Source organism: Callorhinus ursinus, unplaced genomic scaffold (assembly GCF_003265705.2).
Source record: "Callorhinus ursinus isolate GAN/ISIS: 27379988/994484 unplaced genomic scaffold, GSC_fseal_2.0 scaffold51, whole genome shotgun sequence".
NCBI lineage: Eukaryota > Metazoa > Chordata > Mammalia > Carnivora > Otariidae > Callorhinus > Callorhinus ursinus.
In genome coordinates, this window is record NW_027397113.1 from 7,716,043 (window position 1) to 7,736,461 (window position 20,419).

Consider the following 20,419-nt stretch of genomic DNA (forward strand, 5'->3'; position numbering starts at 1 on the left):
GCGTGGCACCGCCCTCTCGTCACCGGGGGTGGGGTTATGTGTGGGTGACGTGGCGGCTTCTAGCCTTTGGTCGGATTTCGGCGGCTACGGCGCTTGGGGAGGAGGCGGTGACCATCCGGGGGACTGTGGCACTGGTGGCGGCGGCAGGCGGCAGAGAGGAGGTAGGACTCGCTCTAGGAGGGGTCTGGCCGCCGTGTCCGCTCCGGGCAGCGGCTTTCCGGGGGCGGCGACGAGAGGGGGGAAGGGAACCTGGGGCGAGCGGGCAAGTCCTGCCGGCCCGGCTCGGGGTGAGGGAATACTTCGCCGTCCAGTCAGGAAAGCCCCTGTTGAGAAAGACGTCGGCATTAGCTAATCAGTGATTTCAGTCCTCCAGAAGGCGGTACTTGGGCGGGGGTGGGACTTCCTGTTTCAAATAAACACCCAGAGATTCCCCCCCCTCCGCCCACCGAAGTGTGTCCCCCTCAGGGGGTCCGTCACCGTTTCTCCCTCAGGAGTCGAAGGGATCCGCGGATACGGGAGGGCCCGGTTAGGGCCTGGGGCAGTTGCACAGGCCGGGCTGGCGCCTCGGGGCCACGGGACCTGCCTCTGGCCCTGCCCCTGCTTCACGGCCCCCGGCCCGCGCTCTGGCCGCCGGAGCCAAGTTGGTAGAGTCTGAGGAGCGGGACGGATCGGGCGGGAGAGCGGGGCCCTGCCCGCCGTGGGCCGGCCCCAGGACCTGCGGGTGGCTTTGGGCGCGAAAGCCCGTGCCAAGTGCAGAAGGGGCCCGAGAATTTACTGGTGTGTGGGGGGGGAGGGGCGTGGGATTTGTGGGGAAGGAGGCTGCCTGGGGAATGACACTCTCCCCTCCACAACAGTCCGAGGTTATGCGTCTCAATGATCCCGCGGAAACGCTACGGGTCTAAGAACACGGATCAGGGTGTCTACCTGGGTCTCTCAAAGACACAGGTCCTATCCCCTGCAACTGCTGGCAGTAGCAGCAGCGACATCGCCCCTCTGCCCCCCCCAGTGGCCCTGGTCCCTCCCCCTCCCAACACCATGTCCTGCCGGGATCGGACCCAGGAGTTCCTGTCTGCCTGCAAGTCCCTGCAGAGCCGTCAGGTAAGGACCAGGAGTGGGAAAGGCAGGAGTGAGCCTTACTGAAATCTGGGAGAGGCTGTGCTCCAGCACCGTTAATTGACATAATTTGGGGAGAACTGATGCAGCTTGGAGGGGGCTGTAGGATCTACTGAGCAACAGAAAAGGAGTGCGTCAATTATCTAGAGGCAAGAACCTAGACTGTTTTTTGAGAAATTCCACCAGAGGATAGGGTTGCTCCTCTTTGAAGGAGTATCTCAGGATGAGAGACGGCTGCAGTATATTTGGTTTGGATAAGGAACAGGTTCTAGGAAGAGCCTTTAGCTCAGAGACAGGCACTTTGAATTCTAGTTCCGGAATAGTCCTACCGTAAGTTTGCTCTGTGGCCACAGGGAAGTTAGTCTACTTGGACCTCGCGTTTTTTGGGAGGTGAAGGGGGGTATTTTGTTTTTGTTTTAAAGTAGGCTTCATGTCCAGTATGGAGCCCAGTGCTAGGGCTTGAACTCATGACCCTGAGATCAAGACCTGAACTGCGGTCAAGAGTCAGAGGCTTAACCCACTGATCCACCTAGGTGCCCCTGGGCCTCAGTTTTTACATCTATAAAATGAAAGCAGTCTTTTTGATAAGTAGTTTTTTCTTTTCTTTTTTTTTGTTTTTTTAAAGATTTTATTTATTTATTTGACAGAGAGAGAGAGAGCACAAGCAGAGGGGGCGGCAGGCAGAGGGAGAGGGAGAAGCAGACTCCCCGCTGAGCAGGGAGCCCGATGCGGGGCTCGATCCCAGGACCCTGGGACCATGCACTGAGCTGAAGGCAGCCGCTTAACCAACTGAGCCACCCAGGCACCCCGATAAGTAGTTTTTTTCAAAATTACTTTGGAGTGCTTTTTTACAAATTAGATTCCCTTGTTTTAATCCAGACATCCTGAATCAAAGCGGGACCTGAGTGACTGTAATTTTAAATATTTTTACTGCTCAGCCCTTAACAACTGCTTTTCTGTATGATCTCCGAGAGCTTTCCAGTTATCCTCTTTGATTTCCTGATTGGAGAAATAAAATGGTAATAGTGCCTATCATTTATTTAGTGCTTACAATGTAGGAGGTATCTAACTAAAATACTTTATAGCCCTTGTGTTTAACTTTGGCAACAACTATAGGAGGTGTGTAGATTGTCTCCATTTTATGCAAGAGGAAACAGATTCAGGATGGTTTAAGTCACTTGCCCAAACCTCCCAGCTAATAAGTGGTGGAGTCAAGATTTGAACCTGGGTCTACCTGTGTTCAAATGTGAGCTCTAAGTGACTACTGATAAAAAAAGACCGTCTGGTGGAAGTACTAGGGAGAATTTAGTGGACACCCGAGGAACAGTGAAAGCTGGAAATGGGGAGGGGGACTAAAGTGTCACCTCTTGATGTTGCATTTCAGAATGGAATCCAGACAAACAAGCCGGCTCTGCGTGCTGTCCGGCAGCGTAGTGAATTTACGCTCATGGCCAAGTAAGTTGAGAGAAGTTACGTGGTGGGGTGCTGCAGTGTCTGGGGATCAGTAGGCTTGCCTCGGGTGGCCTTGGCTGTGAGGGAGGGCCGCATCGGTTGTGCTGGAGCTAATGTGGGAATAGGCCCTGTCCTGCCCTTTCCCATGGTGCCCTCACTAATGCTCCTTTCCAGGCGCATTGGGAAAGACCTCAGCAACACATTTGCCAAGCTGGAGAAGCTGACAATCTGTGAGTGTTCTTGGGGTCTTTCAGAGATGGGACAGTGAACCAGAGAGGGCTGAGGAACCGTACTCCCTGAGCCTTGTCTTTGACCTCCCCCGTTGTGGCCTCATTTGTCTCTGCAGTGGCAAAGCGCAAGTCCCTCTTCGATGATAAAGCAGTGGAAATCGAAGAGCTAACTTACATCATCAAACAGGTGAGCTGCTAGCTATCAGGAGCTAGCATTCCAGTCAGATCACTTTGATGAGTTCCCGTTATCATGGGGCCCAGAGTAAGTTTCTAGAGCCAGCCCCAGACATCCTGCTCATCCGTTGAGTCAGTGGACACTGATTGGTTATCAACTGTGTACAGAGCACTGCTGGGCACGTGCCTCACAAACTTGAGGCAAGATTTCTGCCTTCAGGGCTTATTGTCTACAGGAGGTATCCAGTCCCACAAACTCATACTTACAGTGAGGAGAAGGCAAATGGTCTAGACCTTGTGAAAAGATGAATGAGACAGTCTGGGGACACTGATTTTATGGATTTTGTAGAGGGAGTGAAATCTGAACTGGTTTCAAGGCTTGCATAGAGGCAGTGGAAGAACATTCCAGATTTTATAGAGGGAGTGAAATCTGAACTGGTTTCAAGGCTTGCATAGAGGCAGTGGAAGGACATTCCAGACAGAGGAAACAGTATGCGCTGTGGCCGAGCTTATAAAAGAGAAAGTTGAAGTCTTTGTTCAGATGTTATTTGCTCAGGGAGGCCTATCCTGAGCATGCTGTTTAGTACTTCAGTGCTCAGACCTGTGACCTCCCTAACCTTACTCTATTTTCTTGTTACAGCACTTGATACTTTCTAACATTCTCTATCATTGACTTACTTACATTTATTGGTTTTGTTCCCTCCCCTCTACCTCTTCCGCCCCCCAGCAAAGAAAAAAAGTATAAGTGCCACAAGAACAGAGATTATTTTTTTTTCTTTCTGCTTGTTCACTGATGTAGCCCCAATGTCTGTAATAGTGTCTGGTGTAGAGGAGGTACTCACTATGTGTTGATTGGACGACTGGTCGGCAGGAGATGAGGCTGGGGGGCGCCTGGGTGGCTCAGTCGTTAAGTGTCTGCCTTCGGCTCAGGTCATGATCCCAGGGTCCTGGGATCGAGCCCCACATCGGGCTCCCTGCTCCTCGGGAAGCCTGCTTCTCCCTCTCCCACTCCCCCTGCTTGTGTTCCCTCTCTCGCTGTGCCTCTCTCTGTCAAATAAATAAATAAACTCTTTAAAAAAAAAAAAAAGATGAGGCTGGGAAGGTAGGTTGGTGGCTGATTGTGAAGATCACTGTGGGCCTGGGTAAGGAGCATGGAATCACTGAATGCCATAGGCTGCAAGGACGATGAGAATCTGGATTCTAAGTCTGTCTGAAAGACCCCCCTATAGTTGTATCAGAATCTGTACAGTTGTGATTCCTTCTTCTCCCAGCACAATGTCATGAGAATAAAACGTGAAGTTGAATGACCGCAGGGGGAAAAAAACCAGCCCGGAGCATCGCTGCGCAGAGAGGCTAGGGAGGAAGCTCTGCTGCTGTCAGTTGTGAAGGGACAGTGACTCTGGCAGAGGCTGGGCCAGCCATGACGGGAGGCGCCGTGCGGGGTGGAGGAGAGAGGACACCATGAACTATTGGGGCACTGTAGCGTAGGCTTTGAAGAACCACTGCCTGGATTCAGACAGACGAGTTCAAATCCCAAGTCCACCGACTATGGTGTAATGTTGGGTAAGCCACCTAACTACTCTGAGCTTCAGTTCCCTAATGAATAAAAGGGGGCTAATAACAGCACCTGCCTCAGAGGGTTGTTGCGGGGATTCAGGTGTTTATTTTTAAAGTCACATTATTGAGTGACTTATAGCTACCTGGTTCTGGGGGATTCAGCAGTGAGCAAGACAAGATGTGGTACCTGCCCTGGGGAATTTCCTTCCTTCCTGCCTGCCTGCCTTTGTTATTTATTTACTTTTTTTTTTTTTTTTTTTTTTTTTTGAGAGAGGGAGAGCGAGAATTTCAAGCAGGCTCCATGCTCAGCACAGAGCCCAATGAAGTGCTCAGTCCCAACCCCGAGATCATGACCTGAGCCAAAATCAAGTCGGATGATGCTCAACCGACTGAGCCACCCAGGTGCCCCAGGAATTTCCTTTCTGAATGGGTGAACAGACACTAGACAAGTAGATAGAGAAAACAATTTCAGGTTGGTGAATCCTATTAAAGAAACAAGGGAAGTGAGTTCCTCAGGGTAGGGGCTTACTGTAGATGGGGGTGATCTAGGACAGCCTGTGAGAAGTGGCATTGAGACCTGAATGGTGAAGAAAACCAGTCATGCAAAGATCTGGTGGGAGCACTTTCCAGAAAGTGGGAATAGCAAAGGGAAAGGCCCTGAAGGGAGGGCCACCTTAGGGCATTTGATGAACACGAAGGAGGCCAGTGTGGTTGCAGCACAGCAAGTGAGAAGGAGACTGGGAGGGGATGAGGTCAGGGAAGTGGGCAGCGCCAGAGCCTAGAGAGCCTGCGTCAGCCAGGTAAGGAGTTTGGCTTGTGTTCTAAATTTAGTGGAAAGCTCTTGGGAGATTTTTTTTTTTTTTAACTTTTTTTTTTTAAGGATTTATTTATTTATTTATTTGAGAGAGAGAGAGAGAGAGAGAGAGAGCGCGCGCACATGAGAGGGGGGAGGGTCAGAGGGAGAAGCAGACTCCCTGCTGAGCAGGGAGCCCAATGCGGGACTTGATCCCAGGACTCCAGGATCATGACCTGAGCCAAAGGCAGTCGCTTAACCAACTGAGCCACCCAGGCGCCCGCTCTTGGGAGATTTTAAGCAGAGGGATGACGTGCTCCATTTCTGGTTCAAAAGCTCACGTTTTTTGCTGTGTTGAGGGTGGATTGTTGAGGGCAGGCTGTAAGAGGAAGGCCATTTAGGAGGCTCTTGGTGAATGTTGAGAGAAGGTGACGATATGGTCTAGGGTAGGTTTAGTAGAGAAGGAGGTGAGCTGGGTTCTCTGTGGGCTCCCACTAGGCTCCCTATGGATTAAGGGGAAAAGAGAGGAATTGAGGATGGCTCTCCAGTGTCTGGTCTGAGCAGCTTGTGACTGGTGGTGCCATTTACCAAAATGGAAAAGGAGAGAGAAGGGGGAACAGCTTTTGGCAGGGAATTAGGAGTTGTCTTCTGTGTTAAGTGTAAGGACAAAGAAAGTTGTAAGCTGCTTGGCGTGCTGTGTGGCACACAGCACGCAGATACAAGGCGCTCAGTGCCTGGTAAGTGATCCATAGAGTGTGATTGTGTTGTGGCATAGAGATGGGCTTAGGAGGTATGAGTATGTGACTTAGAAGCTTCTGGGGGCGCCTGGGTGGCTCAGTTGTTAAGCGTCTGCCTTCGGCTCAGGTCATGATCCCAGGGTCCTGGGATCGAGCCCCGCATCGGGCTCCCTGTTCCGCGGGAAGCCTGCATCTCCCTCTCTCACTCCCCCTGCTTGTGTTCCCTCTCTCACTGTCTGTCTCTGTCAAATAAATAAATAAAATCTTAAAAAAGAAAAAAAAGTTTTTAGCTTGGGTGCTTTGGTGGGAAGTGGTACCATTTTCTAAGCTAGAACTGTGGGAGAGGAGATTTTATGGGGAGAAACCGTGGAATGCAGTTTGGACGTGGTTCTCTAAGGAGGCTGCATCAGCTCCAAAGAGCCAGACCAGTCAGCAGTGGATATCATCCATGGGTCTTGAGTGGTTGTGGCTGGAATGCTAACTGGGGGGACTATTGGAAGAATTCTAGAAGTTGACTAATCTAGTTTGTCTCCAGCCTGTTCCTTGAACTCACTATTCCTGACCTCTTCCCCCCCCCCCCGCCCCAATCCCCTGGGCAAACTTTCTCTGCCACTCCCCGGCTACCTCCTTCGTCTCTCTTGTCTTCCCTGGCACTCGGCAAGCCGGATCAGGGAGCGGAGGATGCCTTGGTCTGGTGTAGAAAGCCTGGCTGTGCTACTTTACCTCATCATATGTGGCTTTGGACAAGTGACAGCTTTTACTCTTTTGCAATAATGATTTTGAAAGGAGTTCTGTATATAAGAGGCATTTTGTTGATGCTTCTGGGAAACCACGGAGACTCCCCTTCTCCTGACAGCTGCATAGGTGCTTTGCTGGTCAGTGTGCTCTGGGTGTGAGATTTTGGCCTTCGAAGTAGTTCTGTGCCCACGTGCCTGGGCCTCACAGGGTGGAGTTGAGCTGTAGGGTGAAGGGGGTAAACAAGTCATTTATTTAGAAATGGATGAGACCAGATTTCGCCTCTTCTGTCTCTACTCAGCAGGGACTGAGCCAGAACAAAGTCTGGAGCTTGGAACATCCCAGCAGGCCCTTCTGGTCTGACTTCGAAATACCCTCACCCCTGCTCATAGCTTCCACTCTGTCTTCCCTGCCAGAGCTGTCCATGTGGGAGAGACATTGGCTGAGGACCCCTTGGTTAACAGTTTTTCTGTTGGCTCTCCCTAGGACATCAATAGCCTCAACAAACAAATTGCCCAGCTTCAGGATTTCGTGAGGGCCAAGGGCAGCCAGAGCGGCCGGCACCTGCAAACCCATTCCAACACCATCGTGGTCTCCCTGCAGGTGGGGGAACCTGGGGTCAGTGGAGGGGGAGGCAGAAGGGAGAAAGGTGTTGTCTTCTCTGGCCAACCCTCTCTTTTTTTCTAGTCAAAACTGGCCTCGATGTCCAATGACTTCAAATCAGTTTTAGAAGTGAGGACAGAGGTAAGAAGAATCTGTTAGGAGGGGTAGGAACCGGGGTAAGGGTCCGAGGAGGAAATGGGAAAGGAACAAGTGGAGGGGTGAGGATAACAGCATCCTAGGCCAACAGGAGGGTCTCTCTCTCTCTAACATGCCTGCTTCCCAGAGGCCTCAGGAGCTTTGCATTTCTTCCCCAATCCCAGAACCTGAAGCAGCAGAGGAACCGGCGGGACCAATTCTCCCGAGCACCCGTGTCAGCCCTGCCCCTGGCCCCCAACCACCTGGGTAAGTCACCAGCAATGCGGGGAACCCTGAGGGCTAAGACTCGGTTACTCGGGCTGTGATGGCATCCTCTAACCCTGTGAGGGCAGGGCTCACTTAGGAGAATGGACAGGCCAGGGAGACACCAGGATTTTTCTCTCAGAGGTCAAACCCGATCGCTGGCATTCATGATCCGCACTTAGTCTTCCACATTCTCAACTGTCGGGGCTGAATTCAGTCATGTGCAATAGAATGACTGTTTCTAATATTTTTGTCATTCATTCACATTCTCCCATTTAATTTTCACCACCGCCCTCTGAGAAAGCCACTATTATTATGTGCTATTTAAAGGGGAAGAAACTGGGGCGCCTGGGTGGCTCAGTCGTTAAGTGTCTGCCTTCGGCTCAGGTCGTGATCCCAGGGTCCTGGGATCGAGCCCCATGTCGGGCTCCCCGCTCCGTGGGAAGCCTGCTTCTCCCTCTCCTGCTCCCCCTGCTTGTGTTCCCTCTCTCACTATGTCTCTAACAAAATCTTTTTTTTTTTAAAGATTTTATTTTTTTATTTGAGAGAGAGAGAATGAGAGATAGAAAGCACGAGAGGGAAGAGCGTCAGAGGGAGAAGCAGACTCCCCGCCGAGCAGGGAGCCCGCTGTGGGACTCGATCCCGGGACTCCAGGATCATGACCTGAGCCGAAGGCAGTCGCTTAACCAACTGAGCCACCCAGGCGCCCTCTAACAAATAAAATCTTTAAAATAAAATAAATAAATAAAGGGGAGGAAACTGGGGCCCAGAGAGGTTAAATGACTTGTCCAGGGCCCCAGTGCTAGTAAGTGCCAGAGCTGGGACTGAAACTCAGCACGTGGGCTTTGAACCTGCTTTCAAGTACTAAGAAGTGCCTGTTCTTTCTTTCCCCAGGGGGCAGTGCTGTGGTTTTGGGGGCGGAGTCCCGTGCCTCTGGGGATGTGGCCATTGACATGATGGACTCTCGGACCAGCCAGCAGCTGCAGCTCATTGATGAGCAGGTACCTGGGCTCTGAACCGGGGAGGAGATGCTCCTCTGTCCTCCCAGGTGGGCAGCTAGCAAGTGTTTGAAATGTGCCTTGAGTAGAGTGGCAAGCTAGGAGGGTCCTAAAGAGGCAGGCCCTCCCCTGAGGAAGCTCCTCGTGCTCACGTGCACTCTCTCTCCTCTTAAGGATTCCTACATCCAGAGCCGGGCAGACACCATGCAGAACATCGAGTCCACAATTGTCGAGCTGGGCTCCATCTTTCAGCAACTGGCACACATGGTTAAGGAGCAGGAAGAAACCATTCAGAGGTGAGACTCTTTTTTACCCCAGATAGAAGAACCTTCTCTTCCCTGTGGGGTGGCATCCTAAAGGTCCGCAGGGACAGCTTGATGCCCTTTGAAAGAGTAGAGTGAATCTGGCCTGCGCACAGGATTCATTCAACAAGTGTTTATGGAGCGCCTGTTTCTTGTCAGGCGCAGTTCTAGGTGCTGGTGATACAGCAATGAGTGTAACAGTGAAGTCTCTATAGTGTAGGTGTGGAATTCAGGAGCATGGGTGAGGACAGCTATTCAAAAGAGTTGACAAGAAATTTTCTGGTAATGATAAAGTCTACGCGGAGAATTATGGTGGGATGACGTGTTAAGAAAGGGACTGAGTAGTTCCTATCAGTGGACTCCGACGCTTCTTCCGGAGTTTTGGTTATTGTAGATAATGCTGCAGTGAACATAGGGGTGCATATATTTTTCTGAGTTTGTGTTTTCTTTTCCTTTGGATAAATGCCCAGAAGTGGAATTACTGGATCATGTGGTAGTTCTATTTTTAATTTTTTGAGGAACCTCCATACTGTTTCCCAGAGTCTCTGTATTAGTTTGCATTCCCACCAACAGTGCACAAAGGTTCCTTTTCTCCACATCCTCACCAGCACCTGTTGTTTCTTTCTTTCTTTCTTTTTTTTTTTTTTTTAAATGCTAGCCATTCTGACAGGTATGAGGTGATACTTCATTGTAGTTTCGATTTGTATTTCCCTGATGATGAGTGGTGGTGAGCATCTTTCCATGTGCTTCTTGGCCATGTGGATGTCTTCTTTGGAAAAATGTCTATTCAGACCTTTTGCCCATTTTTTAATTATTTTATTTTATTTATTTACTTTTTTTAAGATTTTATATATTTGAGAGAGAGAATGAGATAGAGCATGAAAAGGGGGGAGGGTCAGGAGAAGCAGACTCCCCGCTGAGCAGGGAGCCTGATGCGGGACTCGATCCCAGGATCCTGGGATCGTGACCTGAGCCGAAGGCAGTTGCTTAACCAGGCAACTGAGCCACCCAGGCGCCCCAGTTTATTTTATTTATTTATTAGCTGTTGAGTTATATGAGGTTTGGCTATTCGCCCTGTATCGGGTAAGTGATTTGCAAACTTCTCTCCTTTTCAGTAGGAGAGAACTTTGTTGATAGTTTTCTTCTCTCTGCAAAAGCTTTTTAGTTTGATGTACTCCCATTTGTTATTTTTGCTTTTGTTGCTCTTGCCTGTGGAATCAGGTCCAAAAAATATTGCTAAGTGATGTCAAGGAGCCTGCCACCTGTGTTCTTTTCTAGAATTTTTATGGTTTCAGGTCTTTTTTTTTTTTTAAGATTTTATTTATTTGACAGAGAGAGACACAGCGAGAGAGGGAACACAAGCAGGGGGAGTGGGAGAGGGAGAAGCAGGCTTCCCACAGAGCAGGGAGCCTGATGCGGGACTCGATCCCAGGACCCTGGGATCATGACCTGAGCTGAAGGCAAACGCTTAACGACTGAGCCGCCCAGGCGCCCCTGGTTTCAGGTCTCACATTCAAGTCTTTCATCCATTGTGAGTTCACTTTCATGTGGTGAAAGCAAGCGGTCCAGTTTCGTTCTCTACATGTAGCCGTCCCATTTCCCCAACACCATTTGTGGACGAGACTGTCTTCCCCATTTATATTCTTGCCTCCTTTGTTGTAGATTAATTGATCATATATGCGAGGATTTATGTCTGGGCTCCCCCCTGTTCCATTGATCCGTGTGTATTTGTGCCAGTGCCGTGCTGTTACGATGACTGTAGTTAATGCAGTATAGTTTGCAATCAGGGAGTGTGATACCTCCAGCTTTGTTCTTTCTCAAGATTGCTTTGGCTATTCAGGGTTTTCTTTTGAGTCCGTAAAAATAGTGTACTTTTTAATATAGGCTTACCATTTTACTGCTTGCTTTCTCTTTCTTTTTCCTGTTTTTTGTCCCTTTGTTCCTCCTTCCCTATCTTTTGAACAACTGAAATTTTTTTCAAAATTTAAATTTCAAAAAAATTTTTTGCTGGTATTTTAGCTATATGTCATTGCCTTTTTTTTTTAAGTGGCTGATCTAGGGATTACAGCGGGCATCATTGGCTCACAGCCTACTTTATATAAAATGCAAGAACTTTAGGGGTGCCTGAGCGGCTCAGTCAGTTGGAGTCTGACTCTTGATTTCAGATCAAGTCATGATCCTCAGGATCATGAGATCCAGTCCTGTGCTGGGCTCCATGCTGAGTGTGGAGCCTGCTTGAGATTCTCTCTCTCCCCCTCTCGGCCCCTCCCCCCTGCTTGTGCACACGTGGGTGCTTACATGCGTGCACTCTCTCTCTCTCTCAAAAAAAATTTAAAAAACCAAAAAAAAAAATGTAAGAACTGTGCAACTCTGTCATGTAGCCTTTATGCTCTGGTTGTCCTATCTGTTGCACCTACATACCTTTGAAATCCCATAATCCAGTATTATAATTTTTATTTTACAGAAATTAAGAAAAATTTGTCTTTCATATTTACTTCTATGTTTACGATTTCTTTTTTTTTCCTTCCAAATTATTATCTAAATTCTAATTAGTGGAGCCCCTGGGTAGCTCAGTCAGTTAAGCATCTGCCTTCAGCTTGGGTCATGGTCCTGGGTCCTGGGTTTGAGCCCCACATTGGGCTCCCTGCTCAGCGGAGAGTCATTTTCACCCTCTCCCTCTGCCGCTCCCCCTGCTTGTGCTCTCTCTCTAATAAATAAATAAAGATTTATTTATTTCGGGGAGGGGGAGGGAAAGAGGGAAGGGAGAGCAGCAGACTCCCTGCTGAGCGTGGAGCCGAAGTAGCCCAACATGGGACTAGATCCCAGGACCCAGGAGATTATAACCTGAGCCGAAATCAAGAGTCAGCAGCTTATCCGACTGAGCCAGCCAGGCACCCCAGATCTGTTGTTTTACTTTCCTTTTATCTGAACATTTCTTTATTTCACTTTCATTCTCTCTTTCTCTTTTTTGTTTTGTGTGTGTGTAAGATTTAATTTATTTGAGAGAGAGAGAGCACATGAGCGGTGGGGAGGGACAGAGGGAGAAGGAGAAGCAGACTCCCAGTTGAGCAGGGAGACCCAAGTGGGGCTCGATTCTAGAAGCCTGAGATCATGACCTGAGCCAAAGGCAGACGCTTAACCAACTGAGCCACCCAGACGCGCGCCCCCCCTTATGTTTTTAGGTAGACTCTATGCCCAACATGGGGCCTGAACTCACAACCCCTAGATCAAGAGTCACACACTCTTGATCATGTGAGACGGGGTGAACACCTATATTTGTATAAAGCAGGTTTCCCAGTACCAGTCCATTAAGCAGCCTCACCTATTTAATTGGGCAAGGTAAAGAAAACAGGCCCCTCGCCTCACACTTGGAGATCCTGATTCCATAGATGTGAGTGGACTGGACCTCCAGGAATTTCCATTTTATATAAGCTCATAGGAGGTTCTCATGAGCATCCAAGTTTGAGAACCACTATTTAACAGGATGTTTGTTTGTTTATTTATTCATTGACTATGGTATCAACCATTTATAAGGTGCTAAGAGTCTAGCCGTCTTGGTCCTGAAATCAAGAGACCTCAAAAGACTGATTCTTAACCCGGTTCAACCGAGACCTAGGGACCTCCTTATTGGGTTGTTCCATAAAAACTGTAGCTCCTCAGGCTGTGATGTATTTTGAATATTAGAGTATTATTATAGATTCAGTGAAACAATTATAAAAGGTATTTGGGTTTGGGACGCCTGGGTGGCTTAGTCAGTTGGGCATCTGCCTTCGGCTCGGGTCCTGGGATCAAGTCCTGTGTGGGTCTCCTTGCTCGGCGGGGAGCCCGCTTCTCCCTCTGCCGGTAGCTCCCCCTGCTTGTGCTCGCTTGCTCTCTCTTTCTCTGACGGATAAATGTAAAATCTTAAAAAAAAAAAAAAAAAGATTTGGATTCTTTCTCCATTGCATGTATTTTATTTATTTTATTTTTTATTTTTTTAAGATTTTATTTATTTATTTGACAGAGACACAGTGAGAGAAGGAATACAAGCAGGGGGAGTGGGAGAGGGAGAAGCAGGCTTCCCGGTGAGCAGGGAGCCCAATGTGGGGCTCGATCCCAGGACCCTAGGATCATGACCTGAGCCGAAGGCAGACGCTTAACGACTGAGCCACCCAGGCACCCTGCATATGTGTTTTAAATAGTTAACATTAGGGATGCCTGGGTGGCTCAGTCGGTTAAGCGTCTGCCTTCGGTCCAGGTCATGATCTCAGGTTCCTGGGATCGAGCCCCGCATTGAGCTTCCTGCTCAGCAGTGAGTCTGCTTCTCCCTCTTCCTCTCCCTCTGTTATCTCTCTCACTCTCTCTTGCTCTCAAATAAATAAAATCTTAAAAAAAAATAGTTAATATTATATGCATTTGCATGCAACTTTACATTCTAGTCTTCCTTGAAAGAGTGAAGTATCTTTCAGTGTTAGTTTTCATTTGTTCATTAGTTTAGCAAACATCTGTTGCTGCTGTGAGCTAGTTCTGCTGGACCTGGGGATAGGAAGGTGAAAGACCATTCCGGTCTTTGTGGAGCTCATGTCTAGTAGGAGAGACACACACTGAGTTATAGTTCAGTATGGTAAGGGCAGGAAGGGAAGGAGGGAAGGGAACTCAGACTAGGTACCTCTCCTAGAAATAAAAGATACCAAACCAAGTTCTGAGGTGGAATGCCAGTCAGGGAAAGGAAAGGCCATTCTACGTGGGGGGAAAACCAGCTGAGAAATGAAAAAGGGCTTGGGTGGCTTCCAGGAATGCAGAATTACTGCACGTGGCAGGGGGAGTGGTGAGGGAGGAAGCTGGAGAGGCAGGGCCAGATCACAAAGGACCTGTGTGCCGCAGCAAGAAGTTCATTCTCGGAGAGAACACGGAGAAGTAGATGGATGCTGGGGTGAGGGGAGTGAGCTTTGTTCTGGACATGCTGACCGACTCGATGGGACCTCCAAGTGGCATTTGATGTGTGGTCTGAGGCTCAGCAGAGAGGGCTGGGCTAGAGATAAGGACTTGGGGGAGTCAGTGGCCCCCTGGTGAAACCGTGGACACAGACGAGACGGCCCAGAGACAGTGGGTAAAGTGAGAAAAAGGGCAGGACAGATCCCCACGGGCCCAGGAATATGGGGAGAAGGGAAGGATTTGTCCAGGAGGCTAAGGAGGGTGAGGAAAGAAAGCGGAGAGGAACGTGTCCTTAGAAGCTGAGGCGGTGGGGGTTTTAGGAAGAAAGGAGTGGTTATTTCTCAGTGCCCCCTGGAGAAGGAAGTGTGAAGCAAGGCTCCAGGGTGTTCAGGGGGCGGCAGGGCTGGAATTGATTGGATCAGTGCAGCAACTTCAGTTGAATGGTTCAGAAGCAATTTTACAGAGGGTTGGAAATACAAAAGGGAAATAACAAAAGAGAGAAGAGTTGTGGGCAACTATACGTACAAGAAATTGAGATTTTGAAAGGATGAAATTATTATTGTATTTATTTTTTTAAAAGATCTTATTTATTTGAGAGAGCGCGTGCACATGAGGGAGGGAGGGGCAGAGGGTGAGGGACATAGACTCCCCACTGAGCAGGCACCCCCCCCCCGAAATTTTTTAAATAGACCTTCTGTTTGCTTCCTGCATGCCAGTGGATCGAAATTTGAGCACCCTCTTTAGAAACCACTGATTTAGTCCAAAGTTCTTCAGTATGTAGATTCCTGGGCCCCATCCTAGACTTTCTGAATAGGAGACGTGAGAATTTGCATTTTGGGGATGCTCAACAGGTGATTCTTATTTTTTCTAAGGTATGAAAACTGCTGATCTGTTACTCCTCCATTTCCGTTTGCCCCCCAATTTGTAAATTACAAATTTTCTAACTAGAAAAGTTGAGAGGGGGACACCTGGGTGGCTCAGTTGGTTAAGCGACTGGCTTTGGCTCGGGTCATGATCCTGGGGTCCTGGGATCGAGCCCTACATCAGGCTCCCTGCTCAGCGGGGAGGCTGCTTCTCCCTCTGTGCCCCTCCGCCTGTGCCTGTGCTCTCTTGCTGTCAAATAAAATCTTAAAAAAAAAAAAAACAACAACATTTAGAAAAGTTGAGAGGATCGTACAAATGAACAGCTATGTTCCTTTCACCCAGGTTTGCCTGCTTAATATTTTCTCACATTGGCTTTCCCTCTTTTTTTGCCCTCTGAACCATTTGAAAGTGCAAAGGTCATGACATTTTTATCCCTAAAGACTTCAGCACGCACCTGCCCAGAATTGGTATTCTCCTGAACAGCCACGATGCCATTATCATACCTAAGAAAATAAACAATTCTCTGTCATTACCCGGTACTTAGTCCATACTGAAATTTCCCCAGCTGTTCCCAAAAAAGTGCTTTTAGCTTTTTTTCCTTGAATTTAAGACCCAGGCAGTAGTCACACGTGGCATTTGTTATGTCTCCAAGTCCGCCTTCTGTTTTGCTTCTCGTGACATTGAATTTTCTTCGAAGAGGCCAGTGCCTTTTGGAGAAAGTCCTGCATGTGTATTTGTCCAGTGTTTCCTTGTCATCAGATCTAGGTTACAGATTGCTGGCCAGCTACATAGGTGATTATTATCAGTAGGCACTTGAGGTTATCCTTTTATTGGTGATGTCAAGTTTGGTAACTTGTTTAATGTGGTGACCATACAACTAAGTCATCTGTGGACTGACGCTTCAAGTCCATGTGAACGTCAAGCTCCTTAGACCCGTGATGGTCCTTGCCTGATTCATTCGTGACTTTGTGTGTGTTTTCTATTTCATCCCTTCTACATTTATTAGCTGGCATCCTTCTGTAAAGCAGGAGCCTTCTCTCTTTAAACGTTACTAGGAATAGGGACGCCTGGGTGGCTCAGTTGGTTAAGTGTCTGCCTTCGGCAGATCCCAGGGTCCTGGGATCGAGCTCCGCATTGGGCTCCCTGCTCAGCGGGAGGCCTGCTTCTCCCTCTTCCACTCCCCCTGCTTGTGTTCCCTCTCTTGCTGTGTCTCTCTCTGTCAAATAAATAAATAAAACGTTAAAAAAAAAACCATTACTAGGAATAATGGATTTCTTTTTCATATCCGATGTATTGTAATCCATTACCATCATTGTTTTTCATTACAGTCAGATTTCCTAAACCTGGCCACGTGGCGCTCCTTTTTTTTTTTTTTTAAGATTTATTTGAGAGAGAGCGCGCTCACGCATGCGCGCACGTGCAGGGGTGGTGGGAGGGGCAGAGAGGGAGGGAGAGGGACAGGCAGACTCCAAGCTGAGTGGGGAGCCCGATTCAGGGCTTAGTCTCACAACCCTGAGATCATGACCTGAACAGAAGTCAGGAGTCAGACACTTAACCGACTGCACCGTCTAGGCACCCTGAGACTCCAGCTTCTTTTTTTTTTTTTTTTAAGATTTTATTTGAGAGAGAGAACAAGCATGAGGAGGGGGAGAGGCAGAGGGAGAAAGAAAGGGAGAAGCAGACTATCCACTGAGCAGGGAGCCCAATGCGGGACTCGATCTCAGGACTCTGGGATCATGACCTGAGCCAAAGGCAGATGCTTAACCAACTAAGCCCCCCAGGCGCCCGGAGACTCTAGCTTCTTAATGCTTGATTCCTTCCCTCTATAATTTTACTTTCTCTCCATAAGACATTCCTTCACCCTCTTCGCCATGCTTTTAACCTGTTTTCTTCAGCCTTCTCCTTTCCAAGCCACATTTTCTGCCCCCCCCCCGCCATTCTGTCTTCTGCTCCGCACTATTGTGAGTGTCCCACGGAGCCCTAATCCCCCGCCCCACCCCGAGTTCCCTCCTTTTAGTTTTCATTCATGGACTCTCATTTAAAATCTTATGCCAGACTGCATTTACTGTGTATCCATTTTTGTTAAGCAAAGCCATTCATGATTTCATACCCAAGAAAGTATGGGTATGAAATGACAGTTGCTTTCTTGGGTATGAAATGACAGTTGCACCCACACTGAGAAATGAAATTACAGCCCAAAGATAGGAAACCTGATACTTTAGTTAGCCACTCTGACACAAATAGGGAATCATGTACAGTCCAGGCTCCTGTAGTTGAAAAAATTTTTAAGTTTATTTACTTATTTAATCTCTATACCTAATGTGGGCTCGAACCTATGACCCTGAGATCGAGAGTCGCATGCTCTTCCATTTTTTTTTTTTTAAAGATTTATTTATTTGGGGTGCCTGGGTGGCTCAGTTGGTTAAGCGTCTGACTCTTGGTTTCAGCTCGGGTCATGATCGCCTGTTGTGAGATCAAGCCCGGCATCAGGCTTCATGCTCAGTGGGGAGTCAGCTTCAGATTCTCTCTCTCCTCTCCCTGCCTCCCTCCCCGGTCTCTCTAAAATAAATAAACATATTTTTTATTTTTTTTTAAAGATTTTATTTATTTATTTGAGAGAGAGAATGAGAGACAGCATGAGAGAGAGGAGGCTCAGAGGGAGAAGCAGACTCCCTGCTGAGTAGGGAGCGCGATGTGGGACTCGATCCCAGGACCCCAGGATCATGACCTGAGCCGAAGGCAGACGCTTAACCAACTGAGCCACCCAGGCACCCTGAATATATTTTTTTAAATAGTTAATTTATTTGTTTGACAGAGAGAGACACAGCGAGAGGGAACACAAGCAGGGGGAGTGGTAGAGGGAGAAGCAGTTTTCCTGCTGAGCAGGGAGCCCGATGTGGGGATCTTGGGATCATGACCCGAGCCGGAGGCAGACGCTTAATGACTGAGCCACCCAGGCGCCCCATAAATAAAATCTTAAAAAAAAAAAAGATTTATTTATTCATGAGAGAGAATGCGAGCAGGTGGAGGGGCAGAGGGAGAGAGAGAGAGAGTCCCAACAGACTCCCCAGCGAGCATGGAGCCTGACCCAGGGCTCAACCCCAGGACCTGGAGATCATGACCTGATCCACAACCAAGAGTCGGAAGCTCAGGGTGCCTGGGTGGCTCAGTCGTTAAGTGTCTGCCTTCAGCTCGGGTCATGATCCTAGGGTCCTGGGATCAAGCCCCGCATCGGGCTCCTCGCTCAGTGGGAAGCCTGCTTCCTCTCCCACTCCCCTTGCTTGTGTTCCCTCTCTCGCTGTGTCTCTCTCTGTCAAATAAATAAAATCTTAAAAAAAAAAAAAGTCAGCAGCTCAACTGACTGAGTCACCCAGGTACCCCAAGAGTGGCATGCTCTTCTGACTGAGCCAGCCAGGCGCCCCTGGGCACCTGTTTTTGGACAGAGAGTAGTTCGCAGGCCCCATGACAACCTTCTGAGGACCTGGAGCTTGCAGCCACTGGTCCAGGCTTTCCTTTCCTGTTCCAGCTGGATTACCAGGCTCCCAGCTTTTCTGTCCTCACAGCTCACCGCAGTCTCTGCTCCCAGGGCCTCCCTTTGCAAAGGCCAGGATTTGTATTGGGTTTTCAGGATTGCATATGCAGGGTGGCCAGGAAATGTTTTATTTTCCTCAGGAGTCTCTCAAGAGATGGCCCTTTCTCTCTCTTTTTTTTTAAAGATTTTATTTATGGGGCGCCCGGGTGGCTCAGTCGTTAAGCGTCTGCCTTCAGCTCAGGTCATGTGGGATCGAGCCCCGCATCGGGCTCCCTGCTCGACCGGAAGCCTGCTTCTCCCTCTCCCACTCCCCCTGCTTGTGTTCCCTCTCTCGCTGTCTCTCTCTGTCAAATAAATAAAAACATCTTTAAAAAAAAATAAAATAAAGATTTTATTTATTTATTTGACAGAGAGAGACAGCGGGAGAGGGAACACAGCCGGGGGAGTGGGAGAGGGAGAAGCGGGCCTCCCACTGAGCAGGGAGCCCAATGTGGGGCTCGATCCCAGGACCCTGAGATCATGACCTGAGCCGAAGGCAGACGCTTAATGACTGAGCCACCCAGGCGCCCCGAGATGGCCCTTTCTTTGAGGACTTCTCTGTACCCTGGAGAAACATGTTTTCTTAATTGTAGGGATTTTCTTACCTCCTGACTTCCTGTCCATATCATTAAGTTTTTCTTCGTGTCTCAGAACTGGGATTTCCTGACTGTAATGGTCTGTGAGCGTTTTCTCCTGTATTACAAATGCAATATTATTTATTAGACAAAAATCAATAAAGATGAGCAAAAAATTATAATAGCTAACATTTTGGGGGCTCTTAGTGTGGGTTGGGCACTTTGTGTTTGTTAACTCATTTGAGGCTGACAACAACCAGAGATGTAGGGTTGGAGTTATCCTCATTTTCCGTCCTTTGCAGTTGAAGAAAGTGAGTCTGGAGGGTAAATGACTGGCTCAGAATCACAAGCTAATAAGTTGCAGAGCTGATCTTCAAACCAGAGCCAAGACTTGTTTGTGTTACCCTTCCAGAGCTTTTCCTATATATAAGCATATATACACAAAAATGGGATCGTATTGTATGTAAAATACTTTTTACCCCCATATATTGTGACCATCTTTTCATGTTGGTAAGTCTACTTCAACAGCATTCTTTTTAATCCAGCGTCCTTCTGTTTCCTCTTCTTTCGGCCCTATCCCTAGGATCGACGAGAATGTGCTGGGAGCCCAGCTGGATGTTGAGGCTGCCCATTCAGAGATCCTCAAGTACTTCCAGTCGGTCACCTCGAACCGGTGGCTCATGGTCAAAATCTTCCTCATCCTCATTGTCTTCTTCATCATCTTTGTGGTCTTCCTTGCCTGAACCCTCTCCTCTCTGAGGCACTCCGTGGGGGTTTGGAACCCCTTTGGTAGGGCAGGTGGCCAGTGCTGCCACTGAGCCTATGCAGGGTGCTTGGGAGAAAGGCCCTGTTTCCCTGGAACTGCTGAGAATGGCCACTGACCCTGACCCCTAACCCTTTGCCTCTGGCCACCCTGTCCTCCCCTCACCGCCCTCAGGCCCTCGAAACACACACGGTTCTGGATTTGTACTCTGCTGTGAGGTGGCTGGAAGGGAGAAGCCAACCGGGGGGTTAGTGGGGGAGGTTGTCTCCACTAGGTAGGAGATTTTTAGAAACTCCCCAGCCTCTTCCAAAGGAAACTTTGGCAGCAAGGGAGATGATGCCCTTTCCCACCTTCCTGAGAGTGAGGAGAGGAAGTGAAATTGCCCCCCCCACCCCCCCGGGGACCAACTTTCCCATCTGGGTTAGAATTTGACCTCTTTCTTCTTCCTCTTTCCACCACGTGAGGCAGGGGGCCCTGAGCCCCTTGGCTGCCTGCACAACCCCAACTTTGGCTGCTGGTGACTCTCAATCTGCCAAATGCGCTGCAGCCCATTTTCTCCCAATTACAGCAAGACTGTCAGCCTTACTAGCCATGTCGTCATTTCTGGGTGGGAGCGTCGAAGGGCCTTCACAGCCAGTG

At 48.8% G+C, this 20,419-nt stretch overlaps 1 protein-coding gene across 5 annotated transcripts; it reads left to right on the forward strand.

Annotated features, from left to right (window-relative positions):
* Window positions 1-22: 22 nt before the first annotated feature.
* STX5 (syntaxin 5) lies at window positions 23-20,365 on the forward strand. 5 transcript variants are annotated; one of them, XM_025878652.2, is made up of 11 exons: window positions 23-161; window positions 855-1,098; window positions 2,498-2,568; window positions 2,740-2,795; window positions 2,912-2,982; window positions 7,278-7,394; window positions 7,479-7,535; window positions 7,715-7,796; window positions 8,688-8,794; window positions 8,966-9,087; window positions 19,601-20,365. In XM_025878652.2, the coding sequence occupies exons 2-11, from the start codon at window positions 874-876 to the stop codon at window positions 19,758-19,760; spliced, it is 1,068 nt and encodes a 355-aa protein (XP_025734437.1). In that variant the 5' UTR covers window positions 23-161; window positions 855-873; the 3' UTR covers window positions 19,761-20,365. The 5 variants fall into 5 exon arrangements, with proteins under 5 accessions (XP_025734437.1, XP_025734440.1, XP_073739668.1 ...); XM_025878655.2 differs by having other exon boundaries at window positions 37-161; window positions 1,007-1,098; XM_025878653.2 differs by lacking the exon at window positions 23-161 and adding an exon at window positions 385-644.
* Window positions 20,366-20,419: the final 54 nt, after the last annotated feature.

Coding starts and splice junctions, on each gene's coding strand:
- STX5 (XM_025878652.2), top strand. CDS start 874: ATGATCCCGCGGAAACGCTACGGGTCTAAGAACACGGATCAGGGTGTC. Junction 2,796..2,911: donor GCTGGAGAAGCTGACAATCT/GTGAGTGTTCTT, acceptor TTGTCTCTGCAG/TGGCAAAGCGCAAGTCCCTC. Junction 7,395..7,478: donor CCATCGTGGTCTCCCTGCAG/GTGGGGGAACCT, acceptor CTTTTTTTCTAG/TCAAAACTGGCCTCGATGTC.